Below are 24,332 nucleotides of genomic sequence, written 5' to 3'. Positions count from 1 at the left end.
CTTATCTACCGATTTCATATTGCTATTATATTATTGCTATCATATTATCTACCGATTTCATATTGCTATTATATTATTGGTATTGCTATCATATTATCTACCGATTTCATATTGCTATTATATTATTGGTATTGCTATCATATTATCTACCAATTTCATATTGCTTAGCAGTTGTCCCTGTTATTAATAGAGTAAAGGGTGGGTTGTAAACAATACAGGGAGGGTTTAAAAACGTCCAAATACACGTTAAATAATTAAATAAATATGGTGTCCCTACTTCGCGGAAATTCAGTTATCGCGGTCGGCCTTGGAACCTATCTTGCGCGATAAGTGAGGGATTACTGTACAGTAATACAATACTATAAGTACTCACAGAAAACACAAACAGAAGAGGCTTCGGCGTCCCGCCCCACAGTCAAACCAGAGAAAGTACGGAGTCCCCAAACGTCCACAAAACACAGCATAGTCAAACCCGAGATAGTGCGGAAGGCGCATGCGCCTATGCACCGCAAGCGAAGGAGCCACGGCTCAGAAACAAAAGAGTTCAACTAACGGAAATAGGTAATTTTAACAGTGAGTGCAATTATCCATATTACTAACAGTAAACAACGTATACCTAATCAACAAATCCCAAGGACAGACCATGGACAGAGTCGGCCTTTACCTCTCTGAGCCTGTATTTAGACATGGACAACTTTATGTAGCCTTCTCAAGAGTTCGGCATGCATGTGACATTAACGTCAACATTATAATAACTCCAGACCAAGGAAAACTCATTCAAGGACAACACGCCGTCTTTACTACAAATGTGGTGTGTGAAGATATCCTTTGTACGTCATCTACACCTTTACACTCCAATATATCTCATGCATAGATCTGCACAAACTCAAAGACATTCTATACTTACATAACAATTAAACTGCTATTGTCATTTACATATTATTACATAGACCTACAGATGTCGTAACGGTGAACATGATACATATGTGAAAATTACCAGGACAGACAATAATCTCTTTCAAATCTATTTCGGGTTACCCAAGACCAGGGGTTGGCGAGCGAAGCGAGCAGGGGGCGGAGCCCCCTAGTAGACAACTAAAGGGCTTGAGTACATGTAATTCCACGCCGGACCAGGGGGTGGCAAAGTACAGCGTCACGCGGGGTCTGCTGGAGCCATTCTAGGGAAATCCCACCCAGCTCTGGGGCAGCCAATAACGTCACTTCCGGTTCCGGTCCTGATGACATCACTTCTCTTACTGCCCTTTAAAGCCGCCATCTTGCTGAAACTAAATCAGTTCTGTTTTGGACTCAGTTGTGTGAACATGTCTGTTCTCTTGAATCAATTTTGCAGCCGGGAAAAATTATATGGGGGGCTGCCCCAAACCTTCTCAATGTCTTATGGTCATTCTTGTTACAGTGGTAAAGCCCAGAAGAAAATGTGACCGGACCTGAATCATGACCAGGTGGGAGAGTATCGGGGCCAAGCTTCCGGGTGGGGGTTTCATCTCAGATTTCGGAGAGAACCGGTGCAGACTCCGCTGGTATCCTTCAATAAGGGCGCGCACAAAAAGGCGAGCTTCAAAAGGGCAACCTCAATTGGGCGCGGCGAATAAAGGCGCGCGTAAATAAAGGCAAGCCTCAAAAGGGCGACCTCAATTGAGCGTGGCGAATAAAGGCGTTCGTAGATAATTTAGATAATAATAGATAGATAATAATAGTAGATAATAAAATATCTACGTGGCATTGCACATAATCTACAGCTTCAAGTGTAACACAACAATGAGTAAGAGCAGAAAACAACGAAATAGAGAGAGCTTTAGAAATAGTTTGTTAGAAGTTCGTGCATTAATTAATTGGACGTTTTAATATTCTTGCTTTCGCCTTTTTATACGTTCAATCATTGCCTTTATCTAATAAATTTTCTGTAATAATTTTGTTGCGTTTGCCTTTATTCGCTGCGCCCAATTGAGGTCACCCTTTTGAAGCTCGCCTTTATTTACGCGCACCCAATTGAGGTCACCCTTTTGAAGCTCGCCTTTTTGTGCGCGCCCTTATTGAATGGAACCGACTCCGCTCCCTTTGTCTAATTCCGGGCCACATAAAATAAATAGGGAGAGTGTCGATGGGACACACAGATGTGGGCTAGTCTCTATGGGGGAAGCGAAGGGGACTTATTATGCTCTCTCGGAGGAGAGAGCTGTCCTCCCCACACGGGCCAAGGCCCCAGAGCAAAGTGGGGATTCCCCAGACCAGCAGATGAAGTCATTACAGGCTTGGAGGGTAAATCCTGAGTGGCTGATGCTCTGTGGGAAACGGTGGCGGGTTGGTTAAAGCCCTCTGAGTGCACCACCTTCCAAATAGTAAAAAAGGTTTTCCGGTTTTTTATTAATAAACCAGCAAAAAATCCGCGATATATATTTAAATATGCTTACATATAAAATCCGCGATAGAGTGAAGCTGCGAAAGGCGAAGCGCGATATAGCGAGGGATCACTGTATATATATATGTATATATATATATATATATATATATATATATATATATATATATATGCAGATATGTATATATTTATATGTATATATATGTACATATGTATATATATATGTAGATATGTAAATTTGTATATGTATATATATGTGGATGTGTATATGTATGTATATATATGTATCTGTAGATATGTGTATATGTAGATATGTATATGTATATATATGTTTACATAACCTCTTTAACACACTACTTCTCCGCTGCGAAGCGCAGGTATTTTGCTAGTATATATATATATATATATATATATATATATATATATATATATATATATATATATATATATATATATATATATATATATATATAAGGCAAAGCCCTCACTGACTCATCACTATTTCTCCCACTTTCCATATAGGTGGGAAGCTGAAATTTCACATGCTCATTCCTTGCAGTGTACTTACAAAAGTTACGAATGTTTCATGTCCTATTGCAGCACCCATTGAACGGGTGTATCCCATAAACTGTATATATAGATAGAAGAACCCCCTCCTCACTATTTCTGCGACTTCCAATATACGTAGGAAGCCCAAATTTCCCATGCTTATCCTTTACACTGTACTTACAAATGTTAAGCATGTTTCATTTCTTGCGTCTTCTTTTTGGCGGTTCTCACCATTATGCTGTAAGGCAGGCATGTCAAACTCGCGGGCCACAACAGAAATCTATACGGCCCGCATGACAGATTCTAGTTAGCACTGAACTTGTACAAAATTATTACTATCGTCTGTGATTGAATAGTTCTGCATCTTCGGTGTTACTTATTGACTTTTCTTACTTCTGCCTTCTGACAAAAGTGCGTTAGTCTGCTAGTATAGCCACGAGCCTTGTCCAAAGTTAATGAGTCGCAGCGTCACAACTGAAGTGCTAGGCTGCAACAGGGGTGCCTTAGGCATGTGCAAACTGTGCACCTGCACAGTGCCGCCAAATCCCAGGGGCCACCACGCCAATATATATTGAATATAAAACAGAAAGAGAAAATAACGACACAGCTGACGGCAATGTGGCCGAAAAACATTCTGTTTCTTGTTAATTAGTACGCTGTATTTACAAATGTCGCTAGAGTCGGAGCAGTAAGCTATATGTAGTATTATAATGTTTTGCCGTAATGAGAATATCATGGGCCACCACTTGGTTTTCAAGTTACGGACACGCGTATATAGAAGCGTGTCATGAGCACGAGGCGGCTATGCAGTGTCCACAACGCTTTCATAAGATACCATATTGACATTGCCAGACGAAGGGGCCGCCGATTCTTTCTCTGCCCAGGGCCGCCACGAGCCTAAAGCCGCCCCTGGTAGGCTACACTACTGGCTGGGCTGCTGAGACTGACCACTGGGCAGAACTGACCATCACGAGTAGTAATAGCCCACATATTTTCACGTTTTTTGCTCTAGTTTCATGTAATTTTGTGATAGTATTGTAACGAACAGTTAGTGCGGACTACAGCTGAAGATCTGAAGTGGACGCGAGAAGTTGGTGAGTTGTTTATTAACATATTTTTGTGATTTTGAGTTTGTATAATTATTGTAGGTCAAGTGGCTTTTTGCATATCGGCTTATTTTACAATATAAACTTTGAAGTAAACTTAGTAAAGTAAAATTTGATTTTTGGAGGATTTGTTTTCCAACTTGAATTACTGAGCAATGAATTCAGTGAGCATTTTCGTGATTTCAGTTCACACAAACAGGGCATTGCGCTGTTCTCTTACAACGTTGAGAAAGCGCCTGAGAATATCCAAATGGAATTGATCGAAGTGCAGTCAGATTCTATTCTGAAGGCAAAATACAACGAAGTTGGTGTGCCAGGCTTGTATGCTTACCTGCCACCCTCGTATGTGCAGATCCGTAAGTTGGCATCGAGAGTACTGTCAATGTTCGGAAGCACTTACCATTTTGAGCAATTGTTTTTGTTAATGAAAGCTACCAAAACCCCACATCGCTCAAGACTTACCATCGAGCACCTTTCATCCCTTATAAAAGTTGCAGCTGCACAAGATTTCAAGCCTGATTTTGACGAACTGGTTACTAACAAGAGATGCCAAGTGTCGGGACAAAAGAAATAAATATCACACTGTAAGGCTCCTATATAAGCAATGAATATAATGAATATCAATCATCAAGACACTATATAAAAGCGGTCGGGAAAGCGTAGCGATATTCCGCTTATCACAGACTTACTACTTGCGGTACAAAGCGACGCGATGTGAGCAGAGTTCTGGTGCTCCCATCGTTCCCTTGCTTTTGTGAGCGCAATGCGCTGGAAAAATAGACAAAATTATGTCTCTGGAAATAATTAATGTTGATGGAGTACAAATGCCTCACCGCGTAGTAAATATCAGGGGAGATGGTGCTTGCTTATTCTCATCTATAGCTTATTTAGTGCATGAAAATTCCGTCTTTAGCGGTACAGATTCGGGCTGACATTGTACAACATGTTTTAAGTAATTGGTCAAGGTTTCAGCCATTTACAATGATGCCGTCAGTAATCTCTTACAGGCCTACAAATGAGCTTCAGTATCTCACTGAAATGTCAAAGTCTCAAACTTATGGTACCATTTCTGAGCTAATGGCAGCGGGAGAGTTGTTCCCCAATGAGTTTCAAGTATATTATTATGGAGTCCTACACTCCAAGTTTGGACAGGCACTCGAGGGGATAAAAAAACTTAGGTTTTCGGGAGATGTTATGAATGGGCACTTTGATGTTCTCATTCCCTACACTTACATGCCTGATGTACACATGGAGCGCACACAAATTGAGGATAAAAGTCGGTCGCCTTAAAAGGCGGGTGAGCCTAGTAATATAATAAGGACCTACCTAAGAGGTTAAGACTCTAATTCTACACTGTTGTATGGAGACTGCATGGAAATAAATTGCTTTTCTTTAAACTTTAAACTTTATGTGTTACATTTTTTAAAGTTTTCAGTATTGGAAAGAATGCTACAGTAACTTTGTATAATAGTATAATAGTATTTGTTACAGTACGGCCCGCTGATGCACGTATGGCAGTCGAAGCGGCCCACCAATGGTAGTGAGTTTGACATGCCTGCTGTAAGGAATTTTCAGAACGGATCTCTCCTTTTGCCGGTTTCATTTCTCATTTCCGTTAACAGATGATTTATTTCATGGCAGAGACGCACATGGGCTGCCCTCAGTCCCCCTTCCTTTTCTGCACGGCCGCTGTCCGCGCATCAAATGTTTACCCCAACCTACAAAATCTGCATGAAAAGGACGTCTCATGGTTGAGGGAAGAGAGCTATTCTAACACCAAAAAATTACATGACTTCACATATAAACAGCATTTTACTTCACCAACTAACTTCCAAAACAGAAACATACAAGTCTATTGACTCTGTTGTAGAACTAGAGGACGCGGTGCACTATCCGGTAGAGTTTCTTCACACTCTTAATCCTCTGGGCATGCCTCTACATACTCTACTTTTGAAGGTCAGCGCACCAATTATGTTACTACGAAACTTACAACCACCAAATCTTTGTAACGGCACCAGGCTTCAGATCAAATCTCTGCACAAGAACCTCATTGAGGCAACTGTCTTCACTGGAACTAGCTCGAGGGAGACTGTATTTATTCCTTGCATCCCTCTCATACCCTCTGACTTCCCATTCCAATTCAAACGCCTCCAATTTCCAGTAAGGGTCTGCTTCGCTATGACAATAAATAAGTCACAGGGCCAGACTCTAAAAAAGGTCGGCATTGACTTGACACAAGATTGCTTCTCACATGGCCAACTGTACATTGTATGCTCAACAGTAAGCTCAGCAGACAGCTTGGTCATTTTACAGCCTGAGGGCAGAACTGTAAACGTCGTTTACAAAGAGATCCTTACATCCTAAAAATGTGTATTTCTCATACACAATATTTACAATCATAAATTAAACTCTTTACAATCATCAAATTCACTCTCAATACTAAAATAAGCCTACAACAATTACATTGACAATCATGTTATGTTATTTTTAAAATGTTTCCTTTTCTTTTTCATAACTTCTTTAACACACTACTTCTCTGCTGCGAAGCGCGGGTATTTTGCCAGTATTCTATATGATGTACCACAAGGATCTTATTCTGCTTTTTCCCCCAATTTACATGCTTCTCAAACTAAATAAGGAAAAAAGAACTCTTAGTGATTTCTAAGATACAGAATACAGAAATAGTGAGGGTTTTAGAAATAAAGTCCAGGGATGTGCAATTTTTACTAATCTCTACTTTTCTCAGTGGTCTTTTCTGGTTCTTCTGTGGTGGCGTTTTACTCCACCAGCACCTGATCAATGCACTGTGCAGCCACTTGTGATGCTGCAAAGATGGGTGTCCCAACTGTCCACGAGGTCCTCACAGGTGGCGCAGTGGAAGTGCTGCTGCTTTGCAGTAAGGAGACTGTGGAAGACTGTGGGTTCGCTTCCCGGTTCCTCCCTGTGTGGATAGCGCTACTGAGAAAAGCGCTATATAAATGTAATGAATTATTATTATTATTATTATTATTCATCAAATCCACTCAGACAAAGCCTGGAAACAAAGGCGAATGACTTAAGAACATTTATGTTAGGTAGAACTAGGCTGTTCTGGCCTTGGAACCTCTTGCAGTTGTTTTGTTTTTTCCTGTCCTCCCTGCCATCTGGCCTTATCTGTGGACTCCTCTTTAGAGACTTACATCATGATATTGTATATAAGGATGCTACCCTTCTACTAATTACATATCTGCTTTATAAGATCATATAGATTTAATTGCTGTTTGTTAATTATTTATTAATATTCTGGCATAATCTTATTTGCTTTTCTTTTCTTGTACCTTTTTTCTTTGACATCTTGTAAAGCACTTTGAACTACACCATTTATATGAAAATGTGCTATATAAGTAAACGTTGTTATTAATGTTGTGTGACTTCCTCAGCCAACAGTTTTAAACATAATCAATGCAAATCCTCCACCTCCCAAAGTGTATAAGTGACTGCAGGCTTTCATACCAACTAATTTCAAATCTTTTTATTTTTTTGCTGGAACACAATATTTAATTTGACATATTGTTTTCCTTGCTCTAGTTATCATTCTGCTGTGACAGAAGTACTTTCAGAGTTACATTTGTGAAAATAAAGTAAAGAAAATATTTATTGGACTGTAGGGGACAAGAACCCCTCAATTTCTCAGCTTACTTATTTATTCTTTTTTTTTTTTTTTTTAACATTTTTTGAAAATTATTATAATGGTGACCCAAAATCTTGCCAGGATTCAACATTGATGACAGAAGAAAATACAGTGATGGTGCTCAAGTTACTACAGGAATTAGTTGCGTGTCAGATGAATCTGTTCTTTATTAACAATTAAACATGAACACTTTCGAGTGATCAAAATTTTGACTCCTAAAATTACCACATACAAAATTCCAAGGAAAATTTGAGCTAATGAATTTGAACTGGGATAAATTTAGGAAACATTTCAAAATCTGAGACACACAATTCTTCACACAAAGAACCACAGACACACGGAATAAATTACAAAGTAGTGTGGTAGAGAGCAGAACTTTAAGAAGCTTCAAATCTTGACTTGACATTATTTTGTACTAGCCAACCCGCGGCGTACCGTACACCGCATAATTATTTATTGATGGGTGAACACTTCCTGAAAGACACAGTTGTCCAAATGGGGTAGGTTTGAGGATATGACTGTGAGTGAATGAAAAGATGGAACTCTGCAGAGAGCAACATACAATTGTCCGTGACTGAAAACTGGTTTTGGCAGATACAGGCATATCTTTTTGAAAGTTTGGCCCAGTGCCTTATTAATCGTCATTGCAAAGGCCAATCTAACAGGAAATTGTCTGTGTGTAAAAGTAAAAGGCAAATTTGAATCTGATGGGGTCACGGATATCTGGGGAATAAGGACAGTTTGTGAGGTAGGAGCTGCGATAGTCTTACACTCCAGTACATTGTGGTGAATGCTGGTAACAGTCAGTCTAGTGCCATTACAGAGACTTCTTGCTGGCATGAGGTTTCTGAGAAGCATGACAACTGAACCTATTTTAATTTTGAGTTTATGCGGAGGCATGCCAGTGGGAGTAAGACTGTTAAGAAATTCTTCGGGGAATGAAACTCGATCTGCGGGTTCGTCTGTGACGATGGAGTCAATGCTGGTGAAAGTTACTTCGTCGGTAGGCTTAAGTTTCAGTACTTGTTCATTAAAGTGTAGTGAGTCTTCGTTGGTGACGTTTAATATAGCTCGTGTACTGAGTTGTTCCGGAGTCACAGTTGAGAAGTCGATGTCGCCATATAGTTGTTGAACAGGTTCACAAATTAAAAGAAAACAATGTGAAGGTAATGGATGTGGGAGGAGGGTTAGAGTTGGCAGGCGGGGCTCTGTTGTGCGTATCCCATGACGCGGGAGGAGGATTAGAGTTGGCGGGCGGGGCTCTGTCTTGCGTGCATGCGTATCCCATGGTTGGGCGACTTGGTGTTTTATATATAGCAAAGCAGCCAGAATCGAAAAGAACAATGACAAGTCAACGTGGCTTAGAGGCGCACGTGGACTGTAGAAGAGACGAAAGCGACTGAGTCGGTGTTTGGTGAGGTGTTTTGTGCTGGCCCTTGAGCAGGCAGTGTGCATGCCTCGAGAGAGAGGGTGGACTCAGGAGGAGGGTTAGAGTTGGCGGGCGGGCGGGCTCTGTCATGCATATCCCATGGTCTGTCTTGCGTGCCATGGTCGGCTGCTTAGTGAATTGTTGGTGGGCGGGGCTCTGTCTTGCGTGCGTCTTGCTTGCCATGGTCTTAGTGAATTATATATATATATTATATATACACTGCGGTGGGTTGGCACCCTGCCCGGGACTGGTTCCCTGCCTTGTGCCCTGTGTTGGCTGGGATTGGCTCCAGCAGACCCCCGTGACCCTGTGTTCGGATTCAGCAGGTTGGAAAATGGATGGATGGATATATATTATATATATATATATATATATATATAAAATTTATGTGAATAGGATTGTTGAACTTGTTGGGCTGAATGGACTGTTCTTGTCACAATTATGCTAACTAGCCAACCCACGGCGTACCATACGCCGCATAATCAGGCCGCTTTTTTAATGATTTTTAAGCACAGGGAAAAATTAACATTCGAAAAATCCGGAGGAGAGGGGAAGGACGCCCATTACGCCCCATCCGTCATGCTAGCCTGCTGATTTCTCGTTCAGTAACCTGTGAGTAGTGATGGGCGGAGTGAAGCCTCGCGAAGCATCAACACGTTTGAAGCAATTGTGTCGGAAATCGTATCGAAGCTTCGAAGCATTTGACACTCACCTCTCTAGTGACACCTCCTGGCCATTTTCCTTAACGTTACAGAAACTTATGATACACTTCAACGACGTCTGTTAAAAGTTGTATTGCTTTTATTTTTTTGTAGCTACAGACTGACAACGAAGAGAAGGGTTCGTCAGCAGCTTGTAGTGTGTGATGTCTAAAAAATATAAATATACCTAACACCGACAGGCAGAATGCACTATACGATAGCAAGAGTTAAGCAAAATAAGACGCCTCACCTCATGCATTCACGGTTCTTTCAATTAGTATTTACTTTTGCACTGTATCATTATAATCGCTCCTGTTATTAGTATTATAATTAACCCTGATCTTTTCTTGAGATCACATTTAATAGCCTTAAATGTTTTCTTTGGTCTGTCTTAACTCTTTTAGGGCGGATGTCGACTTTTGTCGACAGGAGGGGTTGAAGGCGAATGTCGACAAAAGTCGACATCCAGGGATAGAGGGCGACAATCAGCTGTTAATGGCGACAAATCTCACTGTCATGTCACAGGCATTCCCTCTGTGCTTGGAGGAATGCTAGACTCGTTGACTCGGCAAATAAACATTGCGTGTGCGTGAGTTGCAAAATGTAAACAAAGGCAAGATGGCACCGACATGTGAAAAGGCAGCGAAGCAAGTGCAGAAAAGAAAACACTTGGCAGACGTTGTTTTGCGCATGAGAGTTAGAAGCAGGCATCAGCTGATCAGACACCAGCCGATGCCGCGCCAGCGGATCTGCTGCCAGTTGAGTGCCTACGCGCAGCCGATGCATCTATGGCAAGGTTCGCATGGGATAAATACACATACATTGATCCGTTGAGAGCCGATCTGGCTACCGGAGTTTACAAGACGGCATGGCTTGCTTTTGGACACGACAGATCACCAGCTGCTGTACTTCAGGCTGCTCTCTCCTGATGCTGCTTTTCAGCTACTGTCAGACGAGACAAACAGGTAGGCAGAGATTCTTTTTGAATCGCGGGCTGCGTTTGCATCGCATTCTCGTTTTTCAAAGTGGAAACCCACAACGAAAGACGAGATGAAGCGCGCTGTGGCATTACAAATAGAGATGGGACAGAACTGGTGATATAACTTCAGGGAGCATTGGTCCAAACGTGTTTTGTCCCCTGGTGGCTTAGGTACGTGCTGCTGCAAAGTTTTATTCACTTCTGTAATAAACAGAAGCAAATCCCATGGGGTGAGCCAGGCTATAATGCCATACATAAAGTTCATAAAGTTTCAGAAGATGAAAAGAGGTGACAATACGGTTTTCATGCAGGCAGAAAACTTGGTGGCAGTGGCATGGCACGATGGCAAATGGGTGACTTGTCTCTCTCTACAGTACACACTAACAATATATGTTAGAAAATGCAGCAACAGACAATTGAAAAATAGGCATCAAAACAACACATATTGTAAGGAGTGCAATGTGGCAATGACTGAAATTGGCTGCTTTGAGCGAGATCAGACTTTGCTGTGTAAAATGTATGTGATATGTATGTGAAATCATTGAGTATGCAGGCTCATACAACATGCAAGACAGTAACATTTGTCAAAAGTAAATATTTTTTGTTGATTTGATGTTAAACAATTGCTTTGTGTTCTTTTTTAAAAAATGTTAGTTTTTGGAAAAATATTCAGCCCTGGGAGAAAAGAAACAAAAAAAAAATTAGCCCTAAAAGAGTTAATTAAAACGGAGTAGACAGAAAATAAAGGTTTATCCCTGTACTTTGCCATGATATAGGTAAGCACATCTGAGAAAGAAAATGTGAAATCCTTAAATCACAGATGTCATTATTCGATGAAGTATTAAAATCTGCAGTGCTTCGAAAGCTCGACACAGTGTCGAAACCTTAGTATCGAGCGGCCCATCACTACCTGTGAGTCACGTAGAGTTTTCATTGTTGTTTGCGATTATGGCCGCTTTTCGCGTGCTGAGTTGTTCCGGAGTCACAGTTGAGAAACAGTTTTTTAATGTCTTTTAAGCACAGGGAAAAAAATTAATATGTGGCCCCGTGCATTCTTTAACTGCCTTGTGGCGCTGTAGTAGTACGGCTGCTTTGCAGTAAGGAGACAGTGGAAGATTGTGGGTTCACTTCCCGGTTCCTCCCTGTGTGGAGAGCAAATTATCCGCGACAAACAAACTGTTTTACACGCTGCAAACCAATCCACGCCGATTTTTCAATGTTTTTTAAGCAGAGGGAAAAAAATGAACATTTGCAAAATCCGTAACGCTGCTTTCAGTAAGTACAATGCACACGCGTTTAATTTGTCAGCCACTTTTTGCCAGCGGTCTTTTCTGGTTTGGGCCTCTTTTGCAGTGTTACCTCTTGTGTATATTATATCTTGAAATCCTTCGAGTTGCTAATTAACTAACTAACTAACACCCACCCACTCTGCTTGTGTGAAAAAAATACGCCCGTTCTTTCATCATTTTGTTGCAGCAATATACATTGTGTTTTCACTCAGCGCGGAGGCGCGCATTCATCTCGGATTATTACATCCTGCTAATCTGCTACACGACTGCGTTTGAAAAACCGATTTATCCCTGATGAGTTTCAATCATCGCACTCACAGTGTAGCCAGGGGCATGGAAGTGTGGCTGAAACGGTTTCCAGGTAGACCCGTGCTTCGGGCATTTCTCCCGTGTAGTGTGTGAGTGAGTGAGGAGAGAGAGAGAAAGCCGGTACGTTAGAGTGAGCGAGAGCAGGCTCGAAGGCAATGTGTTCCTGTGGTATAGCGGGTCCATAGCTCCCCTTCAAAAGGCCATTTTTAATCAGGCGACTGACAGTAGTGGCGTCAGGCACAGAGAAGGTCAGCTGCAGAGAGAGCGTCTCGACTGTTGCAGGGCCTGAAGCAGGTGAGACGCTAATGAAAAAGAGGCACAGGGCTTATTGGTTTTTAAAGACTGCTTCCTTCATTGTGTTTTAACTTCAGTTTTAAAGGATTTCGCAGCTCTCTCTTGCGCTGCCTGTGTGTGCCTCTGTCTCTCTCTGGCGCTGCCTCTGTGTGTGTGCGTGGCTCTCGTGCGCGCTTGTCTCTCTCTGGCGTTGCCTCTGTGTGTGTGCGCGTGTCTCTCTCTCGCGCTGCCTGTGTGTGCCTCTGTCTCTCTCTGGCATTGCCTGTGTGTGCCTCTGTCTCTCTCTGGTTCCACTGAGGTTGACTAATGAAAAGTCAACGTGGCTCAGAGCTGCAAGTGGACTGTGGCACTGACAAACAGAAATGACGGCATGTTTTCCGAGGCGTGGCGTCTGAGTTGGTGGGCGTGGCTGTGATTTTCCGTCGTATCCAATGGTCTAAGAGTTGGTGGGCATGGCTCCTTCCTGCGTGCGCCATTGGCGTCTTACTTGTTGGCGGTTTAGTGAATCCACGCCCCTTCCGGCGTGCTTTCCATGGGTGGCTACTTGTCTCCCGGCTTAGTGAATTATATATATATATATATATAGATGTTGTAATAAAACCTGGATATCATTAAGAGGCTGAAAGCAATCTTAACAATAAAACCATGGTGATTCTGCAGTACCAAAGAATTCCAGGTCTAAGCCAGTGCCTGCAAGATGCATATAAAATTCACATTACCGATTACAGATTGCAAAAAGCTCACATAATCAGCTAATATTACACTGATTGTGCTTTGGAGTTTGGGTCAGTAAACCAGTACATGGCAGTGAAAAAAGATGTTAACCATTTCCCATCTGCTTAATTGAATACTCCACCCAAAAACAATACTTTGTTTAAATGCTACTTACCTAATGTGTTTTGTAGTGATGGGTGAGAAAAACTTTTAATCTAATGCTGTTATCCAGAAATGTTTATGATATAATAGAACAGTAATGGTGACCGGTTCTGTCCAATGGCAAACAAGCAAAAATATTTTGCAAAAGTTTTGACCATATGCATGGATGAAATATGCAACATGAGTTGAGTGAAACGTTTTAATTTTTTTTCAATGAATGTTCTCAAAGTGTTTGTCATTGGACAGAACTGGTCACCATTAATGTTCTGTAATAAACAATTTTATCTCCACCTTCATAAAAACATGAGAATACATTTTTTTTTCTGCTGTCACTATGAAGCACATCGGGTACGTAACATTTACATAAAGTATTGTTTTTGGGTGGAGTACTACTTTAACAAAAATACCCCTGTTTACAGTACATGGGTTGCAAAGGCCATTGTGAAAAGCTCTGAATATGAAAGAAGACACACCTACTCTATTCTGTACAGCCAATCCCATTTGACTATCACCTGTTTCCCAATCTGAAGGTCTACCTTAGTTAAACATGAAATGCCAAAGATGAAGATGTCAATCAGTTACAAAAGAGAAATTGCACAAGCAAGAAAAAGCATTTTATTTGAGTGACACATAAAAGCTTTTTGACCTTGAACATAAATGTATTATTTTTCATGAAATTATACTGGAAAATTGAACCTGTTCTGTTTTACTGCCATTTGTTTATACTGATAGGTATAAATCTACTGACAAACTCAAAGCACCATAAACATTTACCAAACACTGAGTAAAATGAAAAACAAGACACAAATTCATACACAAATACATATATTTATCAAACTGGTACATGAAAACTATTTGTGCATTTTGATGTTTTATTGCTAAATGGCCTTGAAACGCAGACTCATAAGCCAGTGATAATGTGATTAACTCCCTCATTTATGAAATTACCACCTGCAGTTTTAACTGTTTACTATAATGGCAAACTCTTTACAACTATATTAAATGGGTTGTTTATGAAGCCCTGTGACCTGAAATTCTGTTCCAATTTTTTTTTTAAAAAGAACTCTTCTCTGAATAAGTAAATGGCTCAAATCCACATCAAACCAAGTAGAAGTTTTATCTGTCTTAAAATTGAAGCATTAATGTGTAACATTAATTTTAAAATCTCAGGTTGATAATAAGCTAATTGTTTAATGGTGGGAAAGTAAGATGGAGCCAGAATAGACAGTATTATGTCTCATTCCATTACTATTTGCTTTGGATTTGTGCTTGGTGCCTTTCAGTAAAATGACAAAAATTTAAATGAAGCTCAGGAGATCTCAATGTACTCAATTATGACAAACTGGCACTACATTTTCAGAAGGCAGACTGCACAATATTTTGCTCCAAGCAGGACACCAGCATGAAGTCCACCAAGATTTAAGTCCAAATATGGGGACCCACATTTTGCCAGATTAAGACAAGTGCAGTCCAATTTAAAGTAAACTGACAAATTATAAAAGAGAAGACATTTTGTGGTCTGATTTAGAAGTTTTCAAGGACTGCTTGGACACCAACTATAGCATAAAGTGTAACGAGACAGTGTACAAGGATGAAGATTGTCCGATTTCTAATGCAGCCTATCAAACACTAGTCAATACCAATCAATAGAGATGAACAGCTGCCTAAGGTTAAATAATATTACCTAGTAACCTACACTCCTAACAATGAAGCTACACTGTTGTGAGTCCTTTTACACTGAGGCAGCAAAATAGTAACATGCTTCTTATTGCTACATGCTCAAATTTATAACACAATGGGTAGTTTTACAGAACAGAGCATAACAGTTCAAATATAGTGAATGCTACATATTAAACCATTTACCATTACACCTGAACTGTCTATACAACACTTGAGTAAACATGTTTTACTCATAAGTATGCTATCAAATTTTAAATAAAATTAATATAAATGTACATTTCTTCCAAAACTTACATCTACATCACAGGTCAGGTCAGGTTAGGGAGCATGCACTGGTACAGAGCATTGCCACACCCACCAAATGACAAAATGGCTCTGGATCCCGATTGGCAACCCCCCAGCAGACACAGGGTTCAGTCCCACCCCAGAAATGACCATCTCTCTGCCACAGAAAGGTGTTACATGGATGTCCCCTTGGCTTGGGTCCTCAAAAATGAGGATCCTGTGAGCTGGATCACCCTCGGGGAATCATACCACATGGCCGTGGTGCTGAAACTGACACTCCTTCACAATACAGGAAATCTGCCTCATTCACCACCATGACACCATGAGCAATCACTTGTTTGACACAAAGATAAACCAGTGGACCCAAGGATTCTCCAAAGAGACACAGTACAGAAGGAGTCCAGTCTTCACCTCAGGTCACTGGATAGCATCCATGTCTCCATATCTAACCCGAACCCTTATACCAAGACAGGAAGCACCAGGACTCGAAAGACTTTGAACCTTCGTCCTTTTGCAAAGATACTGGGAGCTGCACACATCCCTTTCCAACAACCTCATGACCCCCCCATGCTCTCCCAATCCATCTACTGACTTCACAGGAAGAGTCACCAGGGTCCCTGCTAAAGTAAATAAACCTCTTGACAAGGTTGACATTCCTTCTGCAGACAGAAACTGCTGATGGCTATGCCCAAGAGGTCATTAAAGGCCTGGAGCTTGGTTATTATCGAGGACACTCGCAAACCCCAACACTCAGACTTCTCACTCAGTCTCTCGAGAGCCCCGATCAGAGCCTCTATTGACTCCGCAAGGATCACAGCATCGTCAGCAAAGTCAACATCAGTGATTCTTTCCAAACCCACAGATGCCCCACAGCCGCTGGACCCCATGACCCTGCCCAACACCCAGTCCATACAAGCACTGAACACAGCAGGTGCAAGAACACCCCCCTGGCGAAACCCAGAATCAACTGGGAAAAACAAATAGGTTCTGCCTCCAATCTGCACAGCACTAGTGTACAGGCCGGCCATGTGATATCTGGGGTGAACTTCTCCAGGCTGGTTTTAAGGCTGTCCTCCTAGCATTGCAAGCAATTTTTGCTTCCATTTCGGAGATGGATATTATTCCAACTGACTGGAAAACAGAACTTGTCGTCTCTACCTGGAAAGGGGAGGGTGATTGCCTGGATTGCGGCAACTACGGGAGGATAACACTGCTCTCTTTGCCAAGTAAGGTCCTTGCTAGGGTCATCCTCAATAGGATCCATGATCACTTGCTCACCCTACCAGCGACTGGAGCAGTCTGGTTTTATGCGTAACAAGTCTACCATCGTTGGATGATGGATGGATGGATGGATGGATGGATGGATGGATGGATGGATGGAAGTCTACCATCGACTGCATCCTGGCACTGAGGGTTCTCATCGAGCACAAACATGAACATCAGCAGAGTTTCTTTGCAGCCTTTATCAATTTTCATAAAGTGTTCGACTCAGTTGATGGAGCTGCACTGTAAGACATCCTAAGACTTTGCAGGATCCCCCCATAAGTTGCTGGATATCACAACCGGCCTGTGTTTACATCACACGTGTAATTTTTTACCTAAATAATGTACAATTTTAAAAAATGTGTGAATATACAGTGATCCCCCGCCTATCGCGGAAGTTATGTTCCAGACCCACCAGTGCTAGGTGAAAATCTGTGATATAGAAAGACCACTTTTTTTTATAGTTTAAGCCTTAAAATACCCCTCCCACACGCTTTAAACACATGTAAACTTATTAAAACACACATTGGATACACGTTATACACGGATGTCGGGCAGAATATATGAGTAACATAATAATAATCATCATCAGTTTTACCTTCTCCTGTATGGTCAAGGTCTTCCTCTGGCACTTAGGCTCACTGCTACCAGAAGGCTTACAAGATGCAGGACGCTTGGGAGCCATCATAGGGCTTAAAACAAATGAAAAGCTCACAAAAGTTTGCTCACAAAAGTTGGACCACAAGCAAGGTACGCGATTCGTCAGGGACCCACGTTCGCTGTTCTTGTGAGATTACACCATGTTAGCAGCAGCTAATCAGAGCACAAGAGAATCAGATCTGCTCTGATTGGTTGAGTCTCCTCTTTCAGCCAATAACAGGCTTTGTAAGAAATCATCTGGGTGCTGTAACGCAAAACTCTTTGTCTGCTGAAAACCGTATGCCTTGTTATGAATTGGCTGCAAAGTACACTACAGGTAGGATGTACTTATTGAATTTTTCCGCGATATAGTGGGGGCGCAATAGCTGAACCGCAATAGAGCGGGGGATTACTATATGTGCAAAAACTTCTGAATTGAATCCTGTTAAGTAGAGTAAGGGATCGCTTAAATGTTTGTTAATTTCTGGAAGGTATTAAGTATTATTATGAATGATGGCTGTATATGTAGTCAGTCAACTTGGCACATGGCTTGTAACTTTGCTTTTTTCCATTTTACCTGTAAACTTACCATCCAGCAAATGCACAATTTAAAATATATGATATTTCATTCACCCATTCATTTTCTAATTCACTAATCTAGCTCAGGATCACACTGAACATAAGACTGAAACCAACCGATGAGCACTCATATACACAGCCAAATTTAATTACACCTGGCCAATACAGACTTTCTAATTGACGTGAAAAGCATACACTTCGGCTGTAAGAGGAAAATACAAGTACCTAAAGAAAAAAGAAGAAAAACATTAAAAGCACTAACAGACATTATCTGGATAAGCTTCTGAAACCATAAGGTAGAAGAGCAAACCAATCCCCCAACATTCAGCCTTCATGAGTTTCAAAAAATGTGCTAAGTAAATGTTTTATCTGAACTTAAAAATAACCGCAGCTAGTTGGTTTCCCAAAGCCAGAGGTGCAATAGTCCCTTAATGTAACAATTTTGACTTTCTCTCAATACAAAGATAACAGTACCAACTGGAATTAAAACACTCTCATTATTTTGCATATGTATGACCTTATTCAGGGTAAACAAAAGTCTCAAATGACACATCATGTTTCCACATTCTGCAGTAAATGTGTAAAAACTATGCAGGATGACAGATGTTTTCAAACTTCATGGACTTAGTGCTCAGAGTGCACATTAAAAATACTGAATGGAAAAATGTGTGTACAAATCCTTTGTCATGCAGAAAATGATGACGACTTTCAAGGGGATTTAATACTTTTGCACGCCACTTTATGTATTCTTTGACTTAATAATAACGAAAGATGAACACCAAAAGTAATATGCTATGTTAATTTTATCCTAAGAATATGAATTTTCACCACTTCAGAATTTGGTTATTCAACCATGGTATTTAAAAATACAGTTGAATGCCTCAACCATTCATTCATTTTCTGACTTTTAACACTCCTTTTACAGGTTAAAGGTACCCCATAGAAAAGAATTATACTACCCAATTTTCTTCATTCTGGATTAAGAGGTGTAAACACCACAAGGAACTAAGCAGTCATTGTCCTCTCATAAACAGCTTCTTAAAAGAAATGGGAATTGATTTACTATCTTTAACAACAGAGCATTTGATTCTTGGCTCATACTTTCTGTTCCTTTTGGGCAAGTCTGTGTAACAAAAAAAAATCTCTTAATTCAGCATTATTTACTTATATCAGAACTTGAAATCAATAGTCTAAAATTATTTTATAGTTTGGTTTACTCTCTGCAGGAAAGAAATGAAATTTCACGACTGGATAAAAGGGACAAAAAAAAAAACAACAAGCACAATAGAGCCATCAAATTAGACAAAAAATTAGTTTTGAAGTTTAAATATTCCCATTAAGAATAAGCAAATTTTCAAATAAATCTGAACTTAGGTTAATGATTCTGGGTGTTACATGTATGTTAGCATGTAGCTTTGTTTAAACCTTATTATTATAGTAACAGCCAAGCTAGTAGTCATGGCAAGAACAAATGGTGGCAACAAAAAAAAAATTAAAAAAAACAACCCTAACGGTACTTGGGCACCTATATGTACCATCAACATCCCAAGCAGCTGCTTCCAGCAGTCACATACAACTGAGACTAATTGTGGGACACTGTGTGTTGGCTGACACTGAGAAGTCTCTTTAACAAAGTAGTAGTATGGAAAGAAAAAAAAACAATGGTCTGGTTGTAAGTTTTACTAATGGAGATAAGCTAACCACTCAAAATCATCAAAAATGCTTATCCTGAAAGTGAAGTACAAAAGAAGACAAATATAATACTGTATCTTTACATAGCACCTCTGGAGTAACCCAATGCTAAAATCTGCACAGATTAAAACATCTTTCTTTTACAATTGAATGCCAGCTTTTTGTCTTTGAATAACTGTCTTTTTAAATAAATACAAATAATATTTGAATACTGATGTTCAATTTGACAGCCCTAATGCATACATCCACACATTCACTCAGTCAAAGGTATGTATCAATTTTATAAACACGTTTATTGTAGGGGGCAGCCACAGAACTCATTTGCTCCCTAACAAAACAAAATGAGATTAAATGTGTCAGCATAAAAGTTTCAGTTACTAGAATAACTGTGCCCAAAAGCTTAGGTTATGTAACATTCTATACAAGTGTTAAAAAGATTATAGTACTCTATTACAAAACTCTTTTAAGAATTTGGTCAAAATTACAGCAGATACAATGCTTATTTGTAATGTCTTTCAAATATGTGTTGGACTGTCAGCAAGTCTTGAACTTAACTGTATTAAATACAGCATTCAATGTCTTTTTTTTTCCCAAAATGTATTTATCAGCTCCATAAAAATTAGCGGTTCTAGTAACAACTGCATTCCAAAAATTAACCAAAACTACCTACCACACATTCAACACACTAACAGGGCCATGCTCTGCTGATTACTGGACAACAAGGGACTAGCACCTATCTTTCACCATGACAAACAAATGAGTTTGCAGAGATGTGATATCTGTAGAACGTGTTTACCAAAAGCTGACTGTCTCTCAAGTTTGAAGGAAAATTTGCAGTAACTTCAATCATCCAGGAAGAGGGATGACAGTAGCTGGTTAGGTTAAAATAACTACTGTGTAAATTTAGTACTTTTCAGTCACAACTCACAGGTTAATCATACGGAAATCTACAAAATGTATTTGCTTTGTTATATGTTTTAAAATATGCCTCCATTAATGTATTGGTAAATGTACTTTACATCAAAACACCAAACACCAAATCCCTAACCACTTGGTCTTGTCCTTTTCATGATCCAAAGTAGTTGCAGAAAAGGACCACTCTGGAGACACACAGGCAGCTGTATGCAGGTGCACACAAATCAGTAATATGAAGAGTAATACAATTATCACATACCTAACCATTTATTCATTTTAAAGATCTATTTATTTTTTCTTCTCATTATACATAGCTGCACGTTACAAAGGTACTCCCACAAAAGCCATAAAATGAAACAAATAACATCGAGTCACAACAGGATGACTGTACATTTTGACAAGCGAAAACTGAAATACAGGTTGTGTAAAATTCTTTAAGCTGTACTGAATGTAGGAAACATGCTGTTAATCAACAAAAATGAAACTTAAGCAAATATAAATATTAAAATATTAAATATGACTAACATTCAGCATGAATGAAAGACGATATAGTTGTGGATGAGCAGTACGTCAGAATAGGAGTAGGAAATATTCTGTTGCCATCATCTCACCTTTTAAATTTTAGTTAAATACACATTCTCAAAACCCATTTAATTTTGCTAACCCTTTATCCAAAGTGACTTACAACATTTGAGATACAATTGGTTACATTTGTTTTTCCAATTGAAGTAAAGGCAGGTGTGCACGGGATACTTGTTCATTGCAGGACAAATACACCCAACCCATGCACACTGGGACCAGTCTAGAATTACCTACTAAACTAACCAGCACATCTTTAGAATAAAGTAAGCAAACCCAAGCAGACACAGGGGGACTATACAAACTCCTTGTCACAGAATTCAAATCCTACCTCTGAATTGGTAATACAATCATGTCTTACCACTGTACCAGCGCGGTGCCCTGACAATAACAGCTTATTAAATGAATAATATGGGAATCCATGCAAGTTTCTGATTGTGACCACCAGAGAAATATCAAAAATGACACATGGTGATCAGATGGCACCATTTCTTGATCACTTTTCAAACTTGGCCTGTGTAATTTAAGTCTTAAAAATGCACATGCGTTTTTAGTTTTACAATGCAACATAAATTAATACCTGGATAAACACGAAAAATTTATGAAAAACTATTAAAAACACTTCATCATTAGTTCATTCGGAGCTTTGGCTTTCTTTATCAACAAGTCGTGCTGTCCCTCCCTTCGTTTAATATGTTAATGAGACAAAACAACCGGAAAAGAACGTTTTTCTTTATGAAACGTGGCCGTGCAGACATTTCACGATAAATCCACGCGATTCTCGAAGTAGAAATTGACCATTTACTCTTGTGATTCAAAAATGGACTTTCAACACGATGTTAACCTCTGGATGGCTTTAAATAAATCACATGCATCACACCCCCGAACCCTCCCCCCACCCCCAATAACTGATCTTTCAAATTATCGAGTAATGGATGTTTACAAGGCATGCTTTTTATGTGCAGGGATGTCTATTTCTATAAGCTATTGAATCACTTATTTGTTGATTTTTCTTATCTTTGGAATACTGAATAATACCGGCCAAAAGCAGGCGACAATAGCTTAGTCCTAATCGCCACAATGGCAGTTGTGGTTGCCTCGTGTCCTTTGACGCTTTCTGCACCACACATGATAAATAACATAGCTGTATTGCTAATGGATATTGCTGGAGTACATAAAAAAAACAACAAAATAAGGATATGTGTCCGCATGTGATCAACGAATGTTCAGATCTTATCGCTGTAAACAAGATGCAACACGTGATAAGGAAGTTTCCAGAAGGCGTTAAAAGTTTTACTTGTAAAACGAATAAACACACTTTAAGCGATACAAATACATACCACTGCAGACACTTATTCATAATAACACATTTGAAAAACAGGCGCACGTCTAGAATAAATACTGGACATAAGCGCGATCACGCGGAAGCCCCGCGTCGGTTCCTTTCATCTCCACTACTTTTACCTTGCCTTGTTCTTCTCGGAGCCTAGAAAAATCTTGTCGCTGAATGTTTTCCCTTTCTTTTTTTTCTGCCATGCTTCCGCTGGTTTTCTACATACAAAATATGCGTGGTATCTGAATTAAAGAGTGAGGAAATAGGAAACTCAAGGATTGTGAGTCCTAAAAAAATGTTTATGAATGCAATTGAAGCAATTCCTCAGCCGCTGTTGTCTCCTGTCATTCATCAATGGAGCACCGGTTGTTATCCAGGACCTCGGGAGTGAAATCATTTCACACTCGCATTATTGTGTAACACCGTGCTTTCTTTCTTGATTCTGTTAATGCTTGCACGATAACCCCGCTGCTATATTTCATTCCACGGACTTTTAAAAGCTCCTTGCAACCTGCGCCATGTTCATCTCTTCCTGGGTTCTGTGGAACTCTGGGTAAAAGTGTGCGACTGAGGCAATTCACGGAGCCACGTGCTGAGAGTGTTTACAGCGTGCTTAGTCTGACTTGAGAAGAAGCAGGCTCGATCCAGTTAAACACAAATACGATTTAGGACAATAATATTCGAACCAATACCATCCTTTAATTTGAGAAGTCGATCCTTTGGAGACTGATTCATTCGAACTGCACACCAGTGAGTCAAATGACACAATGTTGCCGTTTACTCCGAGTGACTGTACAGAACTAACGGGTACATTTCTGACACTGTCGCTGGATTTTGTGTTCATCGCGGAAGAGTAAAGACCGTTTCTTTTTACTCCTAGTAGCAATTTTGACTCGTTATTTATAGATTCAAATTACACGAGTCAAGTTATCAATGAATAAGAGAAGTAAACAATGTTGGTATTTCTGTACAAAGCAATACAATGAGGGTATGAAATTTAAGGAATAAACATACACTTTGGTCTGGCAGAGAAATGTTATCAATCAGCAGTGTATTAAAAAATTTACAAAGGCATATATTCTCCTATGGTGCATGTAGCTCTTACAAATGTGAGATTTTTTAATTATTTTTTTCAAGTCAGGTAAAGTGGCTTTATTGTCAAACATCCATACGCAGTATAGTAGCATACATTGGCACGAAATAACATTCTTGAGAACCACAGTGCAACCAAGACCGTCTTAACGTTTTGGCACAATCGGCACTTTCCCGGGGCCTCAGGAGCATAGGGGCCTACAATGTTTCTGATGCCTATGTTGCTTCTGTTTTGCCATCAAAAGAGGAGCCCCAGCACACTACTTTGCCCTAGGGCCTAGGATACTGTTAAGACTGCCCTGGGTGCTGCATCTACATAAACATAGGAAAAGTGCAAGACAAGTAAGGAACATACTATACTATATAGTATACTAAACTATACTATAAACAAATAAATTATATGTAAATGAATGGATAGTAATAAGTTGAAATTGATAGTTGTAAAAAAATAATGAAAAACAACAGTAGTAACAAATGTACTGCATACTACTAGGAGCAGATTTGAGAGAAGGGGGGCAAAACAGAATTCAGAGTACAGACAGCAAAGGGGTGAAAGCTTTTGCAGAACCTGGCAGAACTGGTTCAGTGCTACGGATCGTTTTGTGTTCCTAGAATGAAGAATTTGTCAATTCCCTTTTTAAATTCTAATAACACATTAATTTATAATGCCCAGAAATGCAAACAAATGCATAA

At 39.9% G+C, this 24,332-nt stretch overlaps 1 protein-coding gene across 2 annotated transcripts in view; it reads right to left on the bottom strand.

Moving 5' to 3' along the window:
• uri1 (URI1 prefoldin like chaperone) overlaps positions 1-23,108 on the bottom strand; it is a 177,555-nt gene extending 154,447 nt beyond the window's left edge. Inside the window, exon 1 of one of the 2 annotated variants that reach the window (XM_028809670.2) lies at positions 22,679-23,108. In XM_028809670.2, coding sequence (XP_028665503.1) covers positions 22,679-22,750 — 72 coding nt within the window. In that variant the 5' untranslated portion in view covers positions 22,751-23,108. The remainder of the gene's footprint in view (positions 1-22,678) is intronic. The other variant, XM_051932184.1, reaches the window with a different exon arrangement.
• Positions 23,109-24,332: the final 1,224 nt, after the last annotated feature.

The sequence above is a fragment of the Erpetoichthys calabaricus genome, chromosome 9, assembly GCF_900747795.2.
Source record: "Erpetoichthys calabaricus chromosome 9, fErpCal1.3, whole genome shotgun sequence".
Classification (NCBI taxonomy): domain Eukaryota; kingdom Metazoa; phylum Chordata; class Cladistia; order Polypteriformes; family Polypteridae; genus Erpetoichthys; species Erpetoichthys calabaricus.
Note: the sequence above shows the minus strand (reverse complement) of the source record. Positions and strands in the feature narration are given on the sequence as shown.